Source organism: Neomonachus schauinslandi, chromosome 3, assembly GCF_002201575.2.
Source record: "Neomonachus schauinslandi chromosome 3, ASM220157v2, whole genome shotgun sequence".
Lineage (NCBI taxonomy): Eukaryota > Metazoa > Chordata > Mammalia > Carnivora > Phocidae > Neomonachus > Neomonachus schauinslandi.
In genome coordinates, this window is record NC_058405.1 from 83,865,278 (window position 1) to 83,883,897 (window position 18,620).

An 18,620-nucleotide genomic window follows, 5' to 3' on the forward strand; every position below is an offset into this window, starting at 1 on the left:
GAAGATTTAAATATTTCTACAAATACTAAAAAAAAAAAAAAAAAAAATGTTGAATCCAAGATAAGCCTAAAATGGATTACCTTTCTTGGTCAGATAGTTCATACTATTGGCTATAGCAGCAGTCTTGCCTTGGGAATCCAGAACAGTAAATCTAGCATAGTCATCCACAAAAAAGTTATCTGGAAGAGAAAGTTGAAACAGATTTATAATTAACGTGCTTAAATTCAATCTAATGTTAATATTCAACTGATAACCTTGATTATAAATCAAGATTTATAAAAATACATGAGTGAAATCTATTGTTTCAGGTTTATTGAACAATTATTGCCCTCGGACAATGCTCTTACCATTCATTTCCCCTCGAGTTACTTTTGTTAAAATCCCAGTTTCATGTAGTCATTCCTTTGATCTAAACTACCCAGTAATTTCTTCCTACCTACAAAATGGTCTCCATCCTGTATCAGAAACCCTCTATCTCCAAGAATCTCCCCAATCTTATGCATTCTTGCACTCTAACACAAATGCCACTCTTCTCTCACCATCCTCCAAGCATAGGTGGCTCACCTACCCCTCCCTCTATGTCTGTCCACCCACTCACCCATCTACCCTTTCACTCAACAGACCTTACCAAGGACCTACTATCCTTTAAGTCAATATTCCAGTAAAAGGAAAGAAATGGTAAGTAAGACAGACACAGCTCATGACATCATGTAGGGGAGGGGAGAAAGCACCAAAAGTCTTAAAGCCTTCACGTCGGGCTCCCTGCTCAGTGGGGAGCCTGCTTCTCCCTCTCCCTCCTGCTCTGCCTGCTTGTGCTCTCTCTCTGTCAAATAAATAAAGAAAATCTGAATAAAATAAAATAAAGTAAAATGATGGAAACAACAAAAATTTAGGACAAAAACTCCCAATACTGCTTGACTTGCTCTATTAAAACTTCTGGTAAAAAGCTAAAACCTAACTATGAAGAAAGAGTTTATGTCACTTTCTGACTACTTCCTTTTTCAAATATAAGCAGAGATGTACATCTTCCTCTATCTAAAAGAAAGGGAATTCGGCTTCAAGTAGATTAGAGACAGGTGCCATAAACTAACAACCACACCTAGAGCTCTGTGTGCATCACACCCGACCACAAAAGCAAATGCCCGTGGCTTGTACTTCTCTGTTACACCTATCTTTTCTCGCCCAGTGAGACTTCTGCAAAGTGACCACAGCTCCACCTTATTTCCAGCTGTTTGCTGAAATGGCCTTCAGAGCAGCAAGGAAAGGCATAAGGAACAAATTGGCATCTGGGCTTCACAAAACTATCCCTGAAAAGGTATTCTTGTGAAAACAACGTAAACACCCATCAATTGAAGATTAGGTAAGCCAAGTGTGGACTGTGTGGACTATCCATACAAGAAAATATTAATAAGCCATAAAAAGGCAAAAAAGTACTGAGACATGCCACAACATGGATAAAACTTAAAAACATTATGCTAAGTGAAGAAGCCAGTCACAGAAAGCTCCTAATTATATGAAATACCTAGTAGAAAACTCCCTTAGAAACAGAAACTAGATCAGCAGTTGTGGAGGGGATAGGAAAAGGGGAAATGGAGAGTGGCTACCAATGGGTACATGGTTTCTTTTTGGGGGAATGATATATGTTCTACAATTAAACAGTGATGATTAGACAACTTTGAGAATACACTAAAAATTGTAGATAAGATTGCAAAAGACTGAGTTTTATGGCATGTACACTTTATCTCAATGAAGGTTTATTTTTAGATAGGCATTCCTAGCCTCTCAGAGTAAAACCACCCGGGGTGTTTGTCCACATCACTGCTAGCTGATTCCAGAACAAGGATGAAGAAAAGACAGCTGCTTAACAGCTTTATGACTAAGAAAGTCAACAATACAGATGTAGTCTCATCACCTAAGGCCTAAAAAGCTGGCATTTAAAAGACAATGGAGGGGTGCCTGGGTGGTTCAGTCAGTTAAGTGTCCTACTCTTGATTTCGGCTCAGGTCATTATCTCAGGGTTTTGGGAGGTTCTGCACCAGGTGTGGAGCCTGCCTAAGATTCTCTCTCTCCAGGGCCCCTGGGTGGCTCAGTCATTAAGCGTCTGCCTTCGGCTCATGATCCCAGGGTCCTGGGATTGGGCCCCTGCATCGGGCTCCCTGCTCCACGGGAAGCCTGCTTCTCCCTCTCCCACTCCCCCTGCTTGTGTTCCTGCTCTTACTGTCTCTCTCTGTCAAATAAATAAAAATAAATCTTAAAAAAAAAAAAAAAAGATTTTCTCCTTCCCCACCTCCCTCTCTAAAAAAAAAAAAAAGACAATGGATATTTTTCTAAGTTTACAAGGATTTATACACGAAGAATTTCTCTCTTTTTGGAGAAAACTCTTATGAATTTAGAGACTCATGTTATGAACTAAAGGTGCAATGAATTAAAACAAGATTGTGTCATAATCTTGGGTTATCTTCTAAACACTGCAATCCAACAGATGCAAAGATTCTGAAACACAAATGAAAAAAAGCCCAAAATGTTCCTGAAATGCTTCTTACTGGTTGCTGTTAAATCCAGGTATTCTCGCTCAGATGTCAAAATCCTAGAATTGATTCGTGGAACAACATTTGGCTGATTCATGATATACTCTACCACATCCTGATCATGGGACAGTTCACCCTACATGAAAAAAAATTAACAGGGTGGGGGCAGGATAAGAGTTAAACAAATTAGAGCAATAATAATTTATTAGAAAGTAAAAAGTCATTAACTTTACAATCAATAGCTTCTTATGTATTGATAACACTTAAAAACAGAAGTTTCCATGTTACAGGTTCCTATCATTGCCAAGCACAGCTTGACAGGTTATGTATGTATATTATCTTTAACTCTTTCAACAACGTGAGACAGATGTTATTGACGATCCGTTTTAAAGATGGAAGCTGAGGTACAGAATAACTTACTCAAAGTTACAGAGCTAAGGAGATTCAAGTATGAAATGCAAAGCCAAGTTTATGTGGTCTCTCCACACACTACTGTGCTTCCCCAGAAATAAGCAAGCTCTACAAATTAGGTAAAAGTTACCATAACCAAAAATCCATCCTGAGAGCTGCTCAAAGTTAGCCTCTCTCTAAAGGAAAAAGCCAAATGCCTTCTCTCAAGCACTTAATGTATTTTATAATAAAAATCACTCCAAGGAGCATCTGGGTGGCATAGCTGGTTGAGCTCCTGACTCTTGGTTTTGGCTCAGATCATGATCTCAGGGTGGTGAGATCGAGCCCCATGTCAGGCTCCATGCTCAGCACGGAGTCTGCTTAAGACTCTCTCTCCCTCTGCTCCTCTCCCCTCCCATACACTCTCTCTTTCAAATAAATAAATCTTAAAAAACAAAAATCACCCCAAGCTTTTTTCAATCTCAGGCATCAAAGTAATGCTACATTTCCAGAGTCACAATTATATTTCAGGGAGGAGAAATCATTTCTCATTTTTTCTTCCCTTTCATACCTCTCAGATATATAGAAATACTTGTACTTCATTAAGGTGATCTCAAAGCCATGCGTAAATGGCTATAGAAACTTGCAAGTTCTTCACACTCAAAATATTTCATATAAATATAACCATATTTTAAAGCAATTTTCAAGGGAGAGATAGATGTAAATCAAATATACACAGTAAAGTCTAAAAAACTCCAATTAGGCATCTTCTGTGGCTACTTATCCTGAGAGACAGAGAACTTGTATGCAAATTCTCAAACTATAAACTAATAATGAGCATATGAACCAACCATACAACTCAAAAGACTACAAAGTTACTAGATGACTTAGTATAGATGTACACCCATGTATACAACTTTGGTCTCTATGATAAATCTGAATTGATTCCACTTAGAAGCCTAACTAGCTCAGGGAGGGCAATTTGGCAACATCTATCAAAATTTTAAATGTACATACCTTTTAATGCAGCCCATCTACACACACACACACACACACACACACACACACACACACACACACACACAATGGTTGTTTCTAGAAAGAGAAGATGACTGGCAGGGGAACAGGAGTGAATGGGTGAAAGTTTCTCTTCATTTATACCTCTAAACACATTTGAATTTCACACCATCTGCATATCACACCTTTTTATAGTGACTCTAGTTCAAAATTTTAAATGTACATTACCCTGTGACCAATTCCAATAACTGGTATTTCTCAAAAAAAAAAATAAATAAGTTACAAAGATATACATGTAAGACTATTCATTACAGCACTATTTATAACAGTGAAATTCTACAAGCAATGTCCAAAATTATTGTTCATTCTTAGAAAAAAGAAAAACTATGCAGCAATCCGAAAGTACTGACAAAGAGTTATATGCTCAGAAACACAAAGCAAAGATATATTCAATTAGAAAGGTAAGCTAAAAAATACATATGTAAATATCTATTTCTATATACACGGGGGCACAAAGGGCTATTTCTCTAGGGATTCTGATGAAAGGAAGAACTCTCATTTTTACTTTAGACACTTTAATATTCTCCTAATTTAGTATTTTCTAAATATGTATAGGAGCACATATGACTTTTGTCATAATATTTCAAATAAAATTTTCTTTAGCTAAACCAAACCAAACTTCTCACTGGCAATGTAAGTAGAAACAGAGGAAAACTAGCATTCAAAGGGGGACTATTTGAAAATGACCATTCTTTTACACAACAGATATCTGAAAAACAAAAACTCCTGGATTTTTACATCCAACAACGTTGAAAAAGAAATGCTTTAAATGGATGCTAGAAAACCAAAATGTTTGAATTATCTTTTATCTTTTCATTAATATCACTTGAACCAAGAAAATAATTATCATTTCTTCTAGACTACTCTTAACTTTGGAAGATAAGCCACACTCAGTCAAATAAAAACTGTTTTCACATTTTATTCCAGTAGCTGCATGAAGAACAAACTCCTTAACAAAACTACCTTATTCATGAGGGAGCATACAATAGAATTTAGCCAACACTTTTTTTGTTTTGGGGTTTTGTTTTTTGGGTTGGTGGGATTTTTTGTTTTGGGGGGGTTTTTGGTTTGTTTTTTTTTATAAATGCATTAACAATCAGCATGGTAAGTAGTTTTCAAAAATATTTTTCTTGGTCTTTTCAACAAATGGTGCTGGGAAAACTGGATATCCACATGCAAAAGAATGAAGTAGGACCCTTACATACTCACACCACACATAAAACTCAAAATAGATCAAAGACATAAATATAAGAGCTACAACTATAAAATTCTTGGAAGAAAACATTGAGGAAAATCTTCATGACATTGGATTTGACAATGATTTCTCAGATATGATACCAAAATCACAGTCAACAACAACAACAACAAAAAAAAAACAGGTAAGTTGGACTTCATCAAAATTCAAAACTTCTGTGCATCAAAGGACACTATCAAAAAAAGCAAAAAGACAACCAACAGAAGAAAATATTTGCAAATCATGTCTGATAAGGGATAAATTTCCAAAATACAAAAGGAACTCTACACTTCAACAACAAAAGAGCCTAATTCAAAAAGGAGTAAAGGACTTGAATAGACATTTCTCCAAAGAAGATAAACAAATGGCCAATAAGTACATGAAAAGATGAAGATGCTCAGTCCCATCAGTCCTTAAGGAAACGCAAATAAAAACCACAACGGATAAAAGTGGCGTGCACACACACACACACACACATACACAATGGAATATTATGCAGCCATCAAAAAAATGAAATCTTGCAACAATGTGGATGGAATTAGAGGGTATTATGCTAAGCAAAATAAGTCAATCAGAGAAAGACAATTACCACATGATCTCACTGATATGTGGAATTTAAGAAACGGACAGAGGATCATAGGGGAAGAGAGGAAAAAATGAAACAAGATGAAACCAGAGAGGGAGACAAACCATAAGAGACTCTTAATCACAGGAAACAAACTGAGGGTTGCTGGAGGGGAGGGAGGTGTGGGGAGGGAGTAACTGGGTGATAGACATTGGGAGGTTATGTGTTGTAATGAGCACTGCATATTATATAAGACTGATAAATCACAGATCTGTACCCCATGAAACAACCAGGGGCGCCTGGGTGGCTCAGTCATTAAGCGTCTGCCTTCAGCTCAGGTCATGATCCCAGGGTCTTGGGATCAAGCCCCGCATCGGGCTCCCTGCTCCACGGGAAGCCTGCTTCTCCCTCTCCCACTCCCCCTGCTTGTGTTCCCTCTCTCGCTGTCTCTCTCTCTGTCAAAAAATAAACTAAAACCTTTAAAAAAATTTTTTTTAATTAAAAAATAAAAATAAAAAAACACAATAGGATACTACTTCACACCATCTAGAATGGTCATCATCAAAATAATAGAAACTAAAGAACTATTAATGAGGATGCGGAGAAATGAAATTTTTGTATATTTGGTGGTAGGAATGTAAAATGGTATGGCTGCTTTAAAAAATAATCTGGTAGTTCCTCAAAATGTTAAAGACAGAATTACCATACAATCCAGCAATTCCACTCGATATATATCCAAAAGAATTGAAAGCAAAGACTTGAACAGATATTTGTACACTAATGTTCACAGCAGCATTATTCACAATAACCAAAAGGTGGAAACAACCCAAATATCCAACACATGAATGGATAAATGTGGCATATACATATAATTCAATTTTAATTGAAGGAAAATTGTGATACATGCTACAACACATATGAACCTTAAAATAAGCAAGACACAAAAATGACAACTACTCTATGATGCCACCTAGAATAGGCAAATTCATATAGACAAAAAGGAGAAGAGTGGTTACCAGTGGCTGATGAGGGCCAGCAATGAAGTGTTACTGTTTAGTGGGTAAAGAGTTGCTGTGTGAGATGATAAAAATGTTCTGGAGATAGTGGTAATCAGGTAGCCAATGATTCTATCAATCACAGCTACATACGAAGCCCCAATAAAAATTCTTGACACCAAAACTTGGCTGAGCTTCCTTGGTTGGCAATATCCCATGTGCTATCACACGCCAATGAGCAGGAAGGGCAATAAGCGTTTTATTTTTTAAAAAAAATTCTATATAGAAAATATTTGCAAATCATATATCAAATATCAAAATTAGGGGCTTTCCTTCCAGTCATTTTTCAAAATTAGGGGCTTTCCTTCCAGTCATTTTTTCTAATAATCTTTCTGCCTGTAATGACTTCTTACACCAGACTACTCAGAATTAGGCCAAATGTGACAGTTTAAGGACACAATTTCCTACAAGGTTGCCCTCACTTCAGACACCAGCCACAAGTTTGGGGGTCTCCAAGTCACCATCACTTAGTATGAACTGGCTAAAAATGCAGGGGCACTTAATACCCTTCTCAGTTTTGGTAATTTGCTAGAATACCTTACAGAGTTCAGGATAGTTCTATGCTTATAATTTGTGTTATGATAATAAAATAATGCAAATGTGAACCAGCCAAATGGTGAGGTGCATAGGGCAAGGTTTGGGAAGGTTCCAAACATAAAGATTCTATTATCTTTCCCCCCATGAAACTGAGAAGGGTATTAAGTGCCCCTGCATTTTTAGCCAGAATGTGTTCTGGCTAAAGAGAGAAAAACAAACAGAGAGAATTTTTCACTGGCAGATCTAACCCAAAATAAACACTAAGATTTCCTCAGGTTAAAATGAAAGGACACAAGACACTAACCTGAATCCCCACAAAATAATTAAGAGCACAAGTAAAAATAACTACATAGGTAAATATAAAAAGGGTCTGAATATACTTCTGTTTGTAACTCTTTTTCTATTTCACTTATGAGACAACTATAAAAGGCAACACTTATAAATTGGTGCTGATGGGCATATAATATAGACAGATGTAATTTGTATGACCATAACAACATAACATGGGGAATAAATAGAGCTATATAAGAGCAAAGATTTGGGATACTAGTGAAATTAATTGATATAAAAAATGTAACAATTATATAAACAATACATAAAAATCACATAATATTAACAGATAAAGGACAAAAATCACATGATCATCTCTACAGACATAGAAAGAGTATTTGACAAAATCCAACATGTTGATGATAAAAAAAAATCAATAAACTAAGAATAGAAGAAAACTTCCAAAAACTGACAAAGGGAATCCGCAAAAACCCTGTAGCTAATATACTTACAGGTGAAAGACTAAAGCTTTCCCCCCTAAGACTGGGAACAAAACAAGGATGTTCATTCACACTCCTTCTATTCAGCATGGTACTAGGAAGTTCTAGACAGGCAATGAGACAAGAAAAGAAAAAATAAAAAAGAGATAAAGACACCCTGATTGAAAAGGAAGAATCAAAACTATCTCTACTTACAGATGACATGCTTTTGTCATCTGTAAGATGACAATATTTTCTATATAGAATTTTTTTAAAAAAAGCTTTAGAATAAACAAGTTCAACAAGGTTGCAGCATAGAAGATCAATATACAAAAATCAACTGTATTTCTATTCACTATCAATGAACTATCCAAAAATTAAATTAAGGAAATAATTCCATTTATAATAGCATCAAAAAGAACAAAATATTAACAAATAAATTTAATGAGAGAAGTGTAAGACTCCTTCATTGGAAACTACAAAACATCACTGAAAGAATAACAAGACCTAAATAAATGGAAACACATCCTGGGCTCATGGGTTAGAAAATTCAATATTGCTAAGATGTCAATACTCCCCAAACTGATCTACAGATTCAATGCAATTCCTATTGAAACCCAGTGGCCTTTTTTTGCATATACTGACAAACTAATCTTAAGATTCATATGAAAATGAAGGGGATACAGACCAGCCAAACAATCTTTAAAAAAAGAAAAAAGAGAAAGAAAAACCCAAAGTTGGAAAACTCACACTTGATTACAGTAGTAATCAAGACTGTGAGGTACTTACATAGGAACAAACATATAGGCGAATGAAAAACAATAGGCAGTCCAAAAATAAACCTATACATTATTGGTTAATTTATTTTTTACAAGAGTGCCATGATACTTTAATGGGAGAAGAGCATTCTTTTCAATAAATAGTACTGGGACAACTGAATATCCCAAAAGACATTCAGTTGCATGCCAAACTGTATATGAGAAAAAAATGTGGACTTCTACCTCACACCACATATAAAAACTAACTGAAAATACATCCAAGAACTAAATGTTAAAGAGAAAAAACTATAAAACACTCAAAAGAAAACATAGGTATAAATCATCATAACCTAGAATTAAGCAATAATTTCATACAAATAGCACAAGCAACAAAAGAAAAAAAAGTAAATTGGACTTAATCAAAATTTAAAGCATCTGTCCTTTAAATTTTTTTTTTTTTTTAAGATTTTATTTATTTGCAAGAGAGAGAATGAGAGACAGAGAGCATGAGAGGGAGGAGGGTCAGAGGGAGAAGTAGACTCCCTACTGAGCAGGGAGCCTGATGCGGAACTCAATCCCGGGACTCCAGGATCATGACCTGAGCCGAAGGCAGTCGCTTAACCAACTGAGCCACCCAGGCGCCCCAGCATCTGTCCTTTAAAAGACTGACCACCAAGAAAATGAAAAGACAAACCAGAAATTAGAAAAATACTGACAAATCCTACTATATATAAGGGATTAGTACCCGGAACACATAGAGAACTCATAACAGTAACAAAACAAGTAACCCAATTAAACACAGGCAAATAATTTTAATAGACATTTCTCCAAAAAAAAGATATAAATAGTCAATAAGCCCAGGAAACAATGCTCAACATTATTCATGTTTGAGTAATGCAGGTCAAAACCACAATGAGATACCACTTTATACCCACTAGGCTATAATCAAAGAGACAGACAGTATCAAGCGTTGGCTAGAATGTGGAGAAAATAGAACCAGCATACATTGCTGGTAGCAATGTATAATGGTGCAGCCGCTTTGGAAAACAGCCTGTTAAAAACAGAATTACTAAACAGGCAATTCTCCTCCTAGGTATACACACAAGACAAATGAGAACATATGTCTACACAAAAACTTGTACATGATTGTTTATAGCAGCATTATTCATAGTAGCCACAAAGTAGAAACCTAAATTTATAACAAATGATGAATGGATTTTTAAAATATGGTATATCCATTCAAGAAACTATTATTTGGCCATTAAAAGAAACGAAGTACTGACACACGCTCCTACTGGGTAACCTTGAAAACATTACACTAAGTGAAAGAAATGAGACACATAAGACCACATATTGTATGATTTCATTTATATTAAATGTCTCAAATAGGCAAATCCATAGAGAAAGAAAACAGATTTGTAGTTGCCAGGGTCTAGGGTAGAAACAAATGCAGAGTGAATGCTACAGGGCATTGGATTTTAGGGGTGATGATAATGTTCTAACATCAGTCAGAGGTTATACTTGTATAAACTCTGTGTATACATTAAATACATTGAATTGTCCACTTTAAAAGACTGAATTTTATGGCATGTGAATTATGTCTCAACAATAACTATTTTATACATATATATAAATTGTATGATTATATATATATATTTGAGTCTTTCCAAAGTCAAAATTCCTTACAAGTAGAACAAATGTCTCTTAAATAAACATTTAACCTTGACAACAATAAACTTAGCTATTTCAAATACAATGCACAAAGTCTTGTGAATATTTTCATTATAGCACAACTTCCTGGGAATCCACAAACCAATTACAAGTGATGTATAAAAAAGAGTAATACTTAAAGAATCTTATTGCTTACTACAGAGCCTACAAAAATATAAGCAAACCATTCTCTTTCAAAATCACCCTTGAAATACCACTCACCAAGTACACTGCTCTTTGGAAGAAGGTTGTGGTCTCCAGGATTTTATGCATTGTGATGGTTTCCAACTCATCAGGATCTAACTGTTCCTTTTCAAAGGGCATTCCATTGAACAGAACAATAGGCAGTGGACCAACCCCAGTCTGCTCATAGTAGCCTCTCGCTTCCTGAAACACAAGGGACCACAAACATTTTTTGTCCTTCATGAGACAAATGGAACAAAGCATAGTTTTCATACATATATGTGCTAATGAGAAAAGTAAAATCAACAGAAATATGGTCACCAAGAAATAACAAAAGAAATGCCTTTAAAGAAATATCAGAAGAAACATAGTTAATATACTACTGGGTAATTTGAAAATGATTACTGAGTTTTTGTAAAACCACAAAACCTTGCACATTAGGAAGTGATTTGGGGGTGAGGGTAATTTTAAGCTACCCAGGCTACCAAACTTTAATTACATATACTATAGTCAAGACATATAACAGACCTTTCAACAATGATGGAGATATTCTATCTTTGCTGTCCAATGCAGTAGCCACTAACCACATGTAACTATTGAGCAGCTGAAATTAATTAATTTTCATTTTAAAAGCCACATGTGGCTAGATGCTACCATAATGGGCAGCACAATGACAGACTGCCATAAATTATGAGTGTTCCTGGGCAGATAGCCTGAGATGAAATATTTACACCCCAATCTAAACTTAAAAGGATCCCTATCACTAAAATAGAAATTACACTTTAGAAAACAAAACAAGGCTAGTGGTAAAACAGTGCTTGAAAATTGCCCTATAATATACTAAGCCCAATCTTTTTCCTTCTCCAAGACAAAAGAGGTTCCTTAGCAGGGAAATGTCAGGCCAACAAAAAGGTAAATATATCTAAGATGAACACTCTTCTCTGGTGGTCAGTATTGGGGTACATTCCCCCTAGATATCAACCAAAAATCCATAACTAACTTGTCAAAGTAAAACATACATTACTACCCAAGATGTAAAAAGGATTCCTTAAAACATACTTGTTAGATATCTTATAACTAATACTTTCTGAAAATAGCAGAATTATACACATTTATATATAAATAGAAAAGTACTTCAATTGGGTAACTGACAATCAACAACAGCAAAGACTACTTAGTTCCTAATCAGATCTAGCCACAATAGTAACTAATGGTACAGACTTTCTGCACAGGCAGAAAGGTCTTCTATGTTGATTTCTGCCACTTCCATATATTATAGTTTATACTTTTAAAATTTACACTTCTAAAATTCTTACCATGTTAATTCTGTTCTTCGATGTCTCAACTATTTCAAAGACATTCATTAAAAACTCAATTTTAACATACTTTGAGTTTTGAAAATTATCCCCCAACAAAACAAAACAAAACCCATATTATAACTCTTAAGCAACAATAAGAAATGACACTGGTTTTCTCTGGAAATGGCAACTGAGTGAAAATCAGGAGTGGGAGGGAGATGTTTTGACTATATATACCTTCTTTTCTTACAAACCATAAAAAATTTACCAGACCAAATAACAGAATGCAGCCTAATTACCAAAAAGGCAAACTTAAAAATTACATGAGACTTTCTATCAATAACTAAAAAAATGTTAACTATAAATAATTTAAAAACCTTAATAATTACAGGCGAGGTCTTATGAATGAGCTACTCACAATGATAACTGAAATTAATAAGGACTCAGAGTTAACATGCCAAACGCAAAATGTCTACATGTATAAGTTAGGACTTTTCTTAAATATCATTATCTATCTTATTAGCTTGAAAGATATAAACATACACCTATCAGACTACATTATCTTCCGTTTAAAAATGCTACTTTAATTATACTGCCTAGTACAAATAATTACAACTTTCAAATACCATAGACGGAGGATATCATAGCTTCAGATTTATACAAAAGGTACAGATATTTATTTAAAGACTTTTATTTACTTATTTGAGAATGAGAGAGAGAGAGAGAGAGAGAGAGAGAGCACACACGCACATGCACAAAGGGGGAGGGGCAGAGGGAGAGAGAATCCTAAAGCAGACTCTCCGCCCAGCACAGAGCCCGATGCAGGGTTTGATCCCAGGACCCTGAGATCATGACCTGAGCTGAAATCAAGTCGGCTGCTTAACCAACTAAGCCACCCAGGCACCCCAGCACAGATATTTACAAGTGTAATAACAATTGCTAAATGATATTATTCCTCCTTAAAAATTTTTCAAAAGAATCTTTTTCTTGGGCTTTTTCAGGTGGAGGCACAGCTGCCACAGTTTTGAAAATCTTATTAATCATTAGATTCTTAGGACTTCTGGGAATCTCACAACATCCTTGTCATGAAAGTATGTTTACTCAAATACCTAGGAAATTAAGTGGTCTAAGATCATTTGCTTACATAGGAAGGGCCTCTAATCAGTACAGATGAGGAAAAGAGCCAAGACTGGGAAATTACTGAGGAGCTAGGTTTGTGACACATATATTTGATTCATCAGTAAAATCAAGATTTCAAAACATATAAAAATATCCTTTTTATCAATTTGTCTAATATTTCTCAAGAAAATACCTTTGACATAGCAATCATCCACAATGAAAAGGAAATGTGTACTGTTTCTTCAGTAGGATGAGAGAAAATTAAAGTGAAACGTTTTCCAGGTGAGGAGATGAGTTAAATAAAGGGGATCAAGAGTACATTTATCATGACGAGCACTGAGTAGTGTACAGAATTGTTGGATCATTATACTGTACATCTGAAACTAATATAATACTGTATGTTAATTATACTTGAATTAAAAAAATTTTTTAAACAATGTAAGATCTAATGTTAAAATGGTAAAGAGCAAGCAAGCAAGCACACTGGGGTAAAATCAGGCACTTCTCCCTTCCAAGGGAAAAAAAATAAAATTAAAAATTAAAAAAGAAAGTTACATATTTTCCAAATGTAAAATATGAGAAAACTTCATGAATTCCCTCAATTCTTTGGCATTCCCAAAGTGGCCCTTCTTTCCTTTTATTTCATCTATTCTTTTTCTACGGAGTATTATTCTTACTGTTCATGTCTATCTAGAAAATCACTGGGTACCATATCAGTTTTATTTTAAATAACACGTAAGGCAAGTGAGTGAACGGAAGGATACAATAGAACAATGGAACCATGTTCAGTCTACCCTGAATAGACCTCATGACCAGCCGCAACACTAAACCTGACTTAATACACTTTAAAACAAGGAGACTTAACACTAAAGCATGAGTGCCATCAGTATCGTGGCTGAAGAGAACATAACTCATTGGTGCTTCCCAATCCTGAACAACAATTTGGCATGTATCCACAGACAAAAGTGCCTTTGTGGAAGGTTTGGGATCCAGCACCATATGCCAAGGAACCCAGAAGAAGGTTCACCCACCCATGCATCACGTAACAGACATACAGATTTCAACCCCATCTGTGGACCCTGCATTGGCTCATCAACTGGCTCCAGTCCCTCCTAGCCATAGCCTGAGAACCCACTGGAGCAAAAAAAATATGAGGGCGCCTGGGTGGCTCAGTTGGTTAAGCATCTGCCTTCGGCTCAGGTCATGATCCCAGGGTCCTGGGATCGAGTCCCATGTCGGGCTCCCGGCTCAGTGGGAAGCCTGCTTCTCCCTCTGCGTGCCACTCTCCCTGCTTGTGCTCTCCCACTCTCTCTCTCTCTCAAGTAAATAAAATCTTTAAAAAAATAAAATAAAATAAATTTTTAAAAAATATGAGATTGAATGCATTGGAAAAGATAAGAAGAACAGTCTAACTTCACTCCCATCAGCCCTCCCCCAAAGCAGCACAGCTTAGGGCCAAGAGAGATCTTCTGGGCCCATGATTTCTCCCGCAGGGGGGAAACTGAGAGCAAGTGAGCAGGCAGGCAAGCACTCAACTTCCCCCACTATAAGGAATACTGCCAAAGAGGCTCATTTCTCTCTTACCCCATCTAGAGTACTGAATTGTGAACTGTGTGACTGGGGGTAGAAAGAAGCTGGAAGAGGGCAGCAGACAGTACTAAGAAAGCATTTAAAGGGGATGGATCCTACTTACTGCATCACGGACTCCAACAAGAAGCCCGCCCACCCATGAGCCACTGGGGACACTTCATCCACAGATTCCACCAAATGGCTCACGGACACACCCCACCTACACTCACCCTCACCCTGTGGCCAGTTCCCTGTATATGCTTCTGACAGTGCTGGCAAGAGTAAGCTTTAACCAGATGGCTAGTGAGCAAGCACAGAAAACCAGCCCAAACGTGTGGGCCAGAGAGACAAAATATTGGAGTGTTAGGGCCACCTTGGGGAAAACAAAAGAAGGGCAGTCAGCACCCAGCCTTGGGCACTGTAGAATCGAAAATTAGGCATGCTTAAGAATTCTGTACAAGAAAGAACAAGTATGGAGTATATGTATCCACAGATGGCCTGAGAAAGCCTCAGAATTCCTAGCAGGTCTGACAAAAGGTACTTCTCTCCCAAAGGCAGTAGGTAAAGACTGTGGGAGGTGACTGCTACCTCAAATGCAAAAAAGCAACATGAAACTGCAAGGAATATCAAGAAAACATGATAGCACCAAAGGATAGCAATAATCTTTCAGTAACCAATTCCAAAGAAATGGACATCTGTGATTTACCCAATAAAGAATTCAAAAAAGTTGTTTATAAAGGGAAACTCAATTACAAGAAAACACAGAAAGATAATTCAACAAAATAAAAAAAACCACACAAACAAAATTTAAAGTTTAGTAAGAGAGAGAGAAATAATAAAAAAGAACCAAACAGATATTTTGGAGCCAAAGAACACAATAAATGAAAGGAAAAATGAAATAGCATTATTATCAGAATGGATCAAGCAGAAGAAAGAATCTGTAAGTTAGAAGACAGGAACTTTGAAATTATCCAGAGGAGAACAACAAGAAAAAAAGAATGAAAGAAATGTTATCTAGATGATTTGCAAATTACTAGAGTTCCAGAAGGAGACAAGAGGTTTGAGAAGGGATCAAAAAGCTTATTTAAAGAAATAATGGTTGAGAAGTCCCCAAATCTGGGAGAGATTTGATTATTCAAGTTCATGAAGCTTATAGGTCACCAAACAAAATCAAAGAGATCCTCTGCAAGACACATTATAATAAAACTGTTAAAAAATCAAAGACAAAGAGAAAATATTAAAAGCAGCAACAGAAAACACACTTGTAACAAATCTCAAGGGAGAAACAGACAACAACACAATGTGAGTAGAGGAATTCAATACCTCACTGTCAACAACATAAATAATCCAAAAAGATAATCCAATAAATAATCCAAACAGAAATTAGTGAAGAAACACTGGAATTTAATTATACTTTAAACCAAATGGACCTAAAAGACATATATAGAATATTCCACCCAACAGCAGCAGAATACATGGCTTCTTAAGCACATATGAAATATTCTAGAAATCAGTAACATGAGGAAAGCTGGAAAATTTACAAATATGTAGAAATTAAACAACAAACTCCTTAATCAGTGAGTCAAAGAATAAATGAAAAGTGAAATAAAGAAACATCTTGAAATAAACAAAAATGGAAATATAATGCACCAAAACTTAAAGGATGCAGAAAAAGTAGTTCTGAGAAGGAATTTTATAGTGATAAATGCCAACATTAAGAAAAAAGAAGGATCTCAAATAAAAAGCCTAACTTTACACCACCAGACACTAGGAAAGAAGAAGAACTAAACCCAAATTTAGCTGAAAGAAGGAAAGATCAGAGACCAGAAAAACAAATAGAAAAGTTAACTAAGCTGTTTTTTAAAAGATACAAAATTGGCAAACCTTTAGCTAGACTAAGAAAAAAGAGAAAAAAATTAAGTAAATAAAATCAGAAAACAGGAGACATTACAACTGACACCACAGAAATGCAAAGTATCATGAGACTTCTATGAACAATTTTATACCAACAAACTGGGTAACCAAGAAGTAATGGATACACTTCTAAAGACATACAACCTACGAAGACTGAACCATGAAGAAACATCTCCTTCACTTAAAAGTAAAAAAAGTTCATAAATACATTTTTATTGTTTTAAATTAAAATGTCTCAAAAATGTATTTAGATTCCTTGCCTGAACATTTATTTTCAATAAACTGACTACCTTGTTCCTGCTTGCAACAGATAAAGGTCCTTTTACTGTATTTAATGTCGCACAAAAAATAGTATTATCTTTAAATAAAATTTTTAAATATTTCCCTATATCCTCATTACCATACTTTGCCATTCTGCTTTATTACATTTCTTAATATATTTTTATCTTTAGCCTAAACAACATCAATATTGTAAGTCATATCCTGGCAAGCATACATTATACACTTCTAATAGCTTTTATGTGGAATATACATCACACAAGTACTACCACTGCACTGTGTAAAAGAAATTTGTTTTTCAATTTAATAGTTAATATGCCAGCTAAAAATCAATGATATTGTCACAAAATTGAAATATAAACTGCATTCGCAAACACAAAAAAGTAACCTGGTTTCTAAATTGTTAAATGCTAAGTACCTAAATACTTTAACCACCACTACCCTTATTAATAACAACTCCCCAAAAAAGGGAGGTAAGGAAAGCATAGCGTTGTGGTAAAATGAGAAGCGCAAAAGAATTTCTTACCTTCCGATTCTGATCATAAGCAGAGTCAATCCCCAAAATGCTATTCACTTCAACATATGGATACTTCTTCTCTAGGACACTGACCACATGTTCAACTTTTACTTTTTCTCCAGTCCTTACTTTGTTATATATCTGAAGAAAGAAAAATCAGGCAACCAAACGCACTTTTAAATCCAAATTTCAGAATGTTTATTACAAAAGATTTCTGAATGTAGAGAGAAAACATGGCTATTTTTCTTGAAAGGTGAAATGCAACAGGTTAGCAATTCTCCCTTTTTCATATACTTCCTTAAGATACCTTCTTATATTAGAAACTACATATTCTTAAAATGACCCAATCAGCTCATACTCACGTTAAGTCCCAAATGCAAAAATGTGTTAATTTTTTAAAAATCTGAACACCTTTACATAATCCTTGAAATAAGAACTCTTGGCCATGATGTTTAGGGGGGCGAAAGTTATAAAATATGTATGGCAAAAACCTTGTTTTTAAAAAGCAGATATAAAACAAATAACAACACAACTGTGTCTATATACAGTTAAACACCTAGAAGGATATAAGACAACCTTCTAATAGTGGCTGTCTTTAAGGAGCAGGATTAGGAAAGGGAAAGACAGAGAAATTTTAAATCGATACACTTTAATATTATTTTTTAAAAATTTTACAATGAACACACAATGTTTTTGCTGTTGCAAATAAAAATTTGAAAAAATGAAAACTCATATACATATACATCCTTCATATACACAGCTATGGGAGTGGGGGAACAACTTTAAAAAGCAGACTTTAAAACACATCCTCAGCAAATCCTTCTGAACTTACTTCTTTCTCTATGGCCCTATTGCTAACCACCTTCACCATCATCTCTAAGAGATCCCAGCAACAGCTCACCAACCACTATCCCTGCCACTGTCTACCCTCCATCAGACCCGTCTCCATACATGCATCAGAATGATGTTTTTAACTGGAGTTTAACCTCTGCAAGCTGGACACTCATTGCCTGGCCTGACAGCCTCGACAAATAGGTTCCCCTCTCAGCCATACAGACAAAGGAAATCACTACCTCTGATTTGCAGCCATTGTTCAACTGACTCCTGTTTTTCCTCCTACACTCAGCTGGGACAACTT

At 35.6% G+C, this 18,620-nt stretch overlaps 1 protein-coding gene across 1 annotated transcript in view; it reads right to left on the reverse strand.

The window, feature by feature from the left end:
- The window catches only part of UGGT1 (UDP-glucose glycoprotein glucosyltransferase 1), a 112,041-nt gene that overhangs the window by 49,616 nt on the left and 43,805 nt on the right, over positions 1 to 18,620 (reverse strand). The window contains exons 17-20 of the mRNA XM_021695812.2: positions 17,492 to 17,623; positions 10,826 to 10,990; positions 2,544 to 2,664; positions 81 to 179 (exon numbers count right to left, since the gene is read on the reverse strand). Of these exons, the coding sequence (XP_021551487.1) occupies positions 81 to 179; positions 2,544 to 2,664; positions 10,826 to 10,990; positions 17,492 to 17,623 (517 nt within the window). The remainder of the gene's footprint in view (positions 1 to 80; positions 180 to 2,543; positions 2,665 to 10,825; positions 10,991 to 17,491; positions 17,624 to 18,620) is intronic.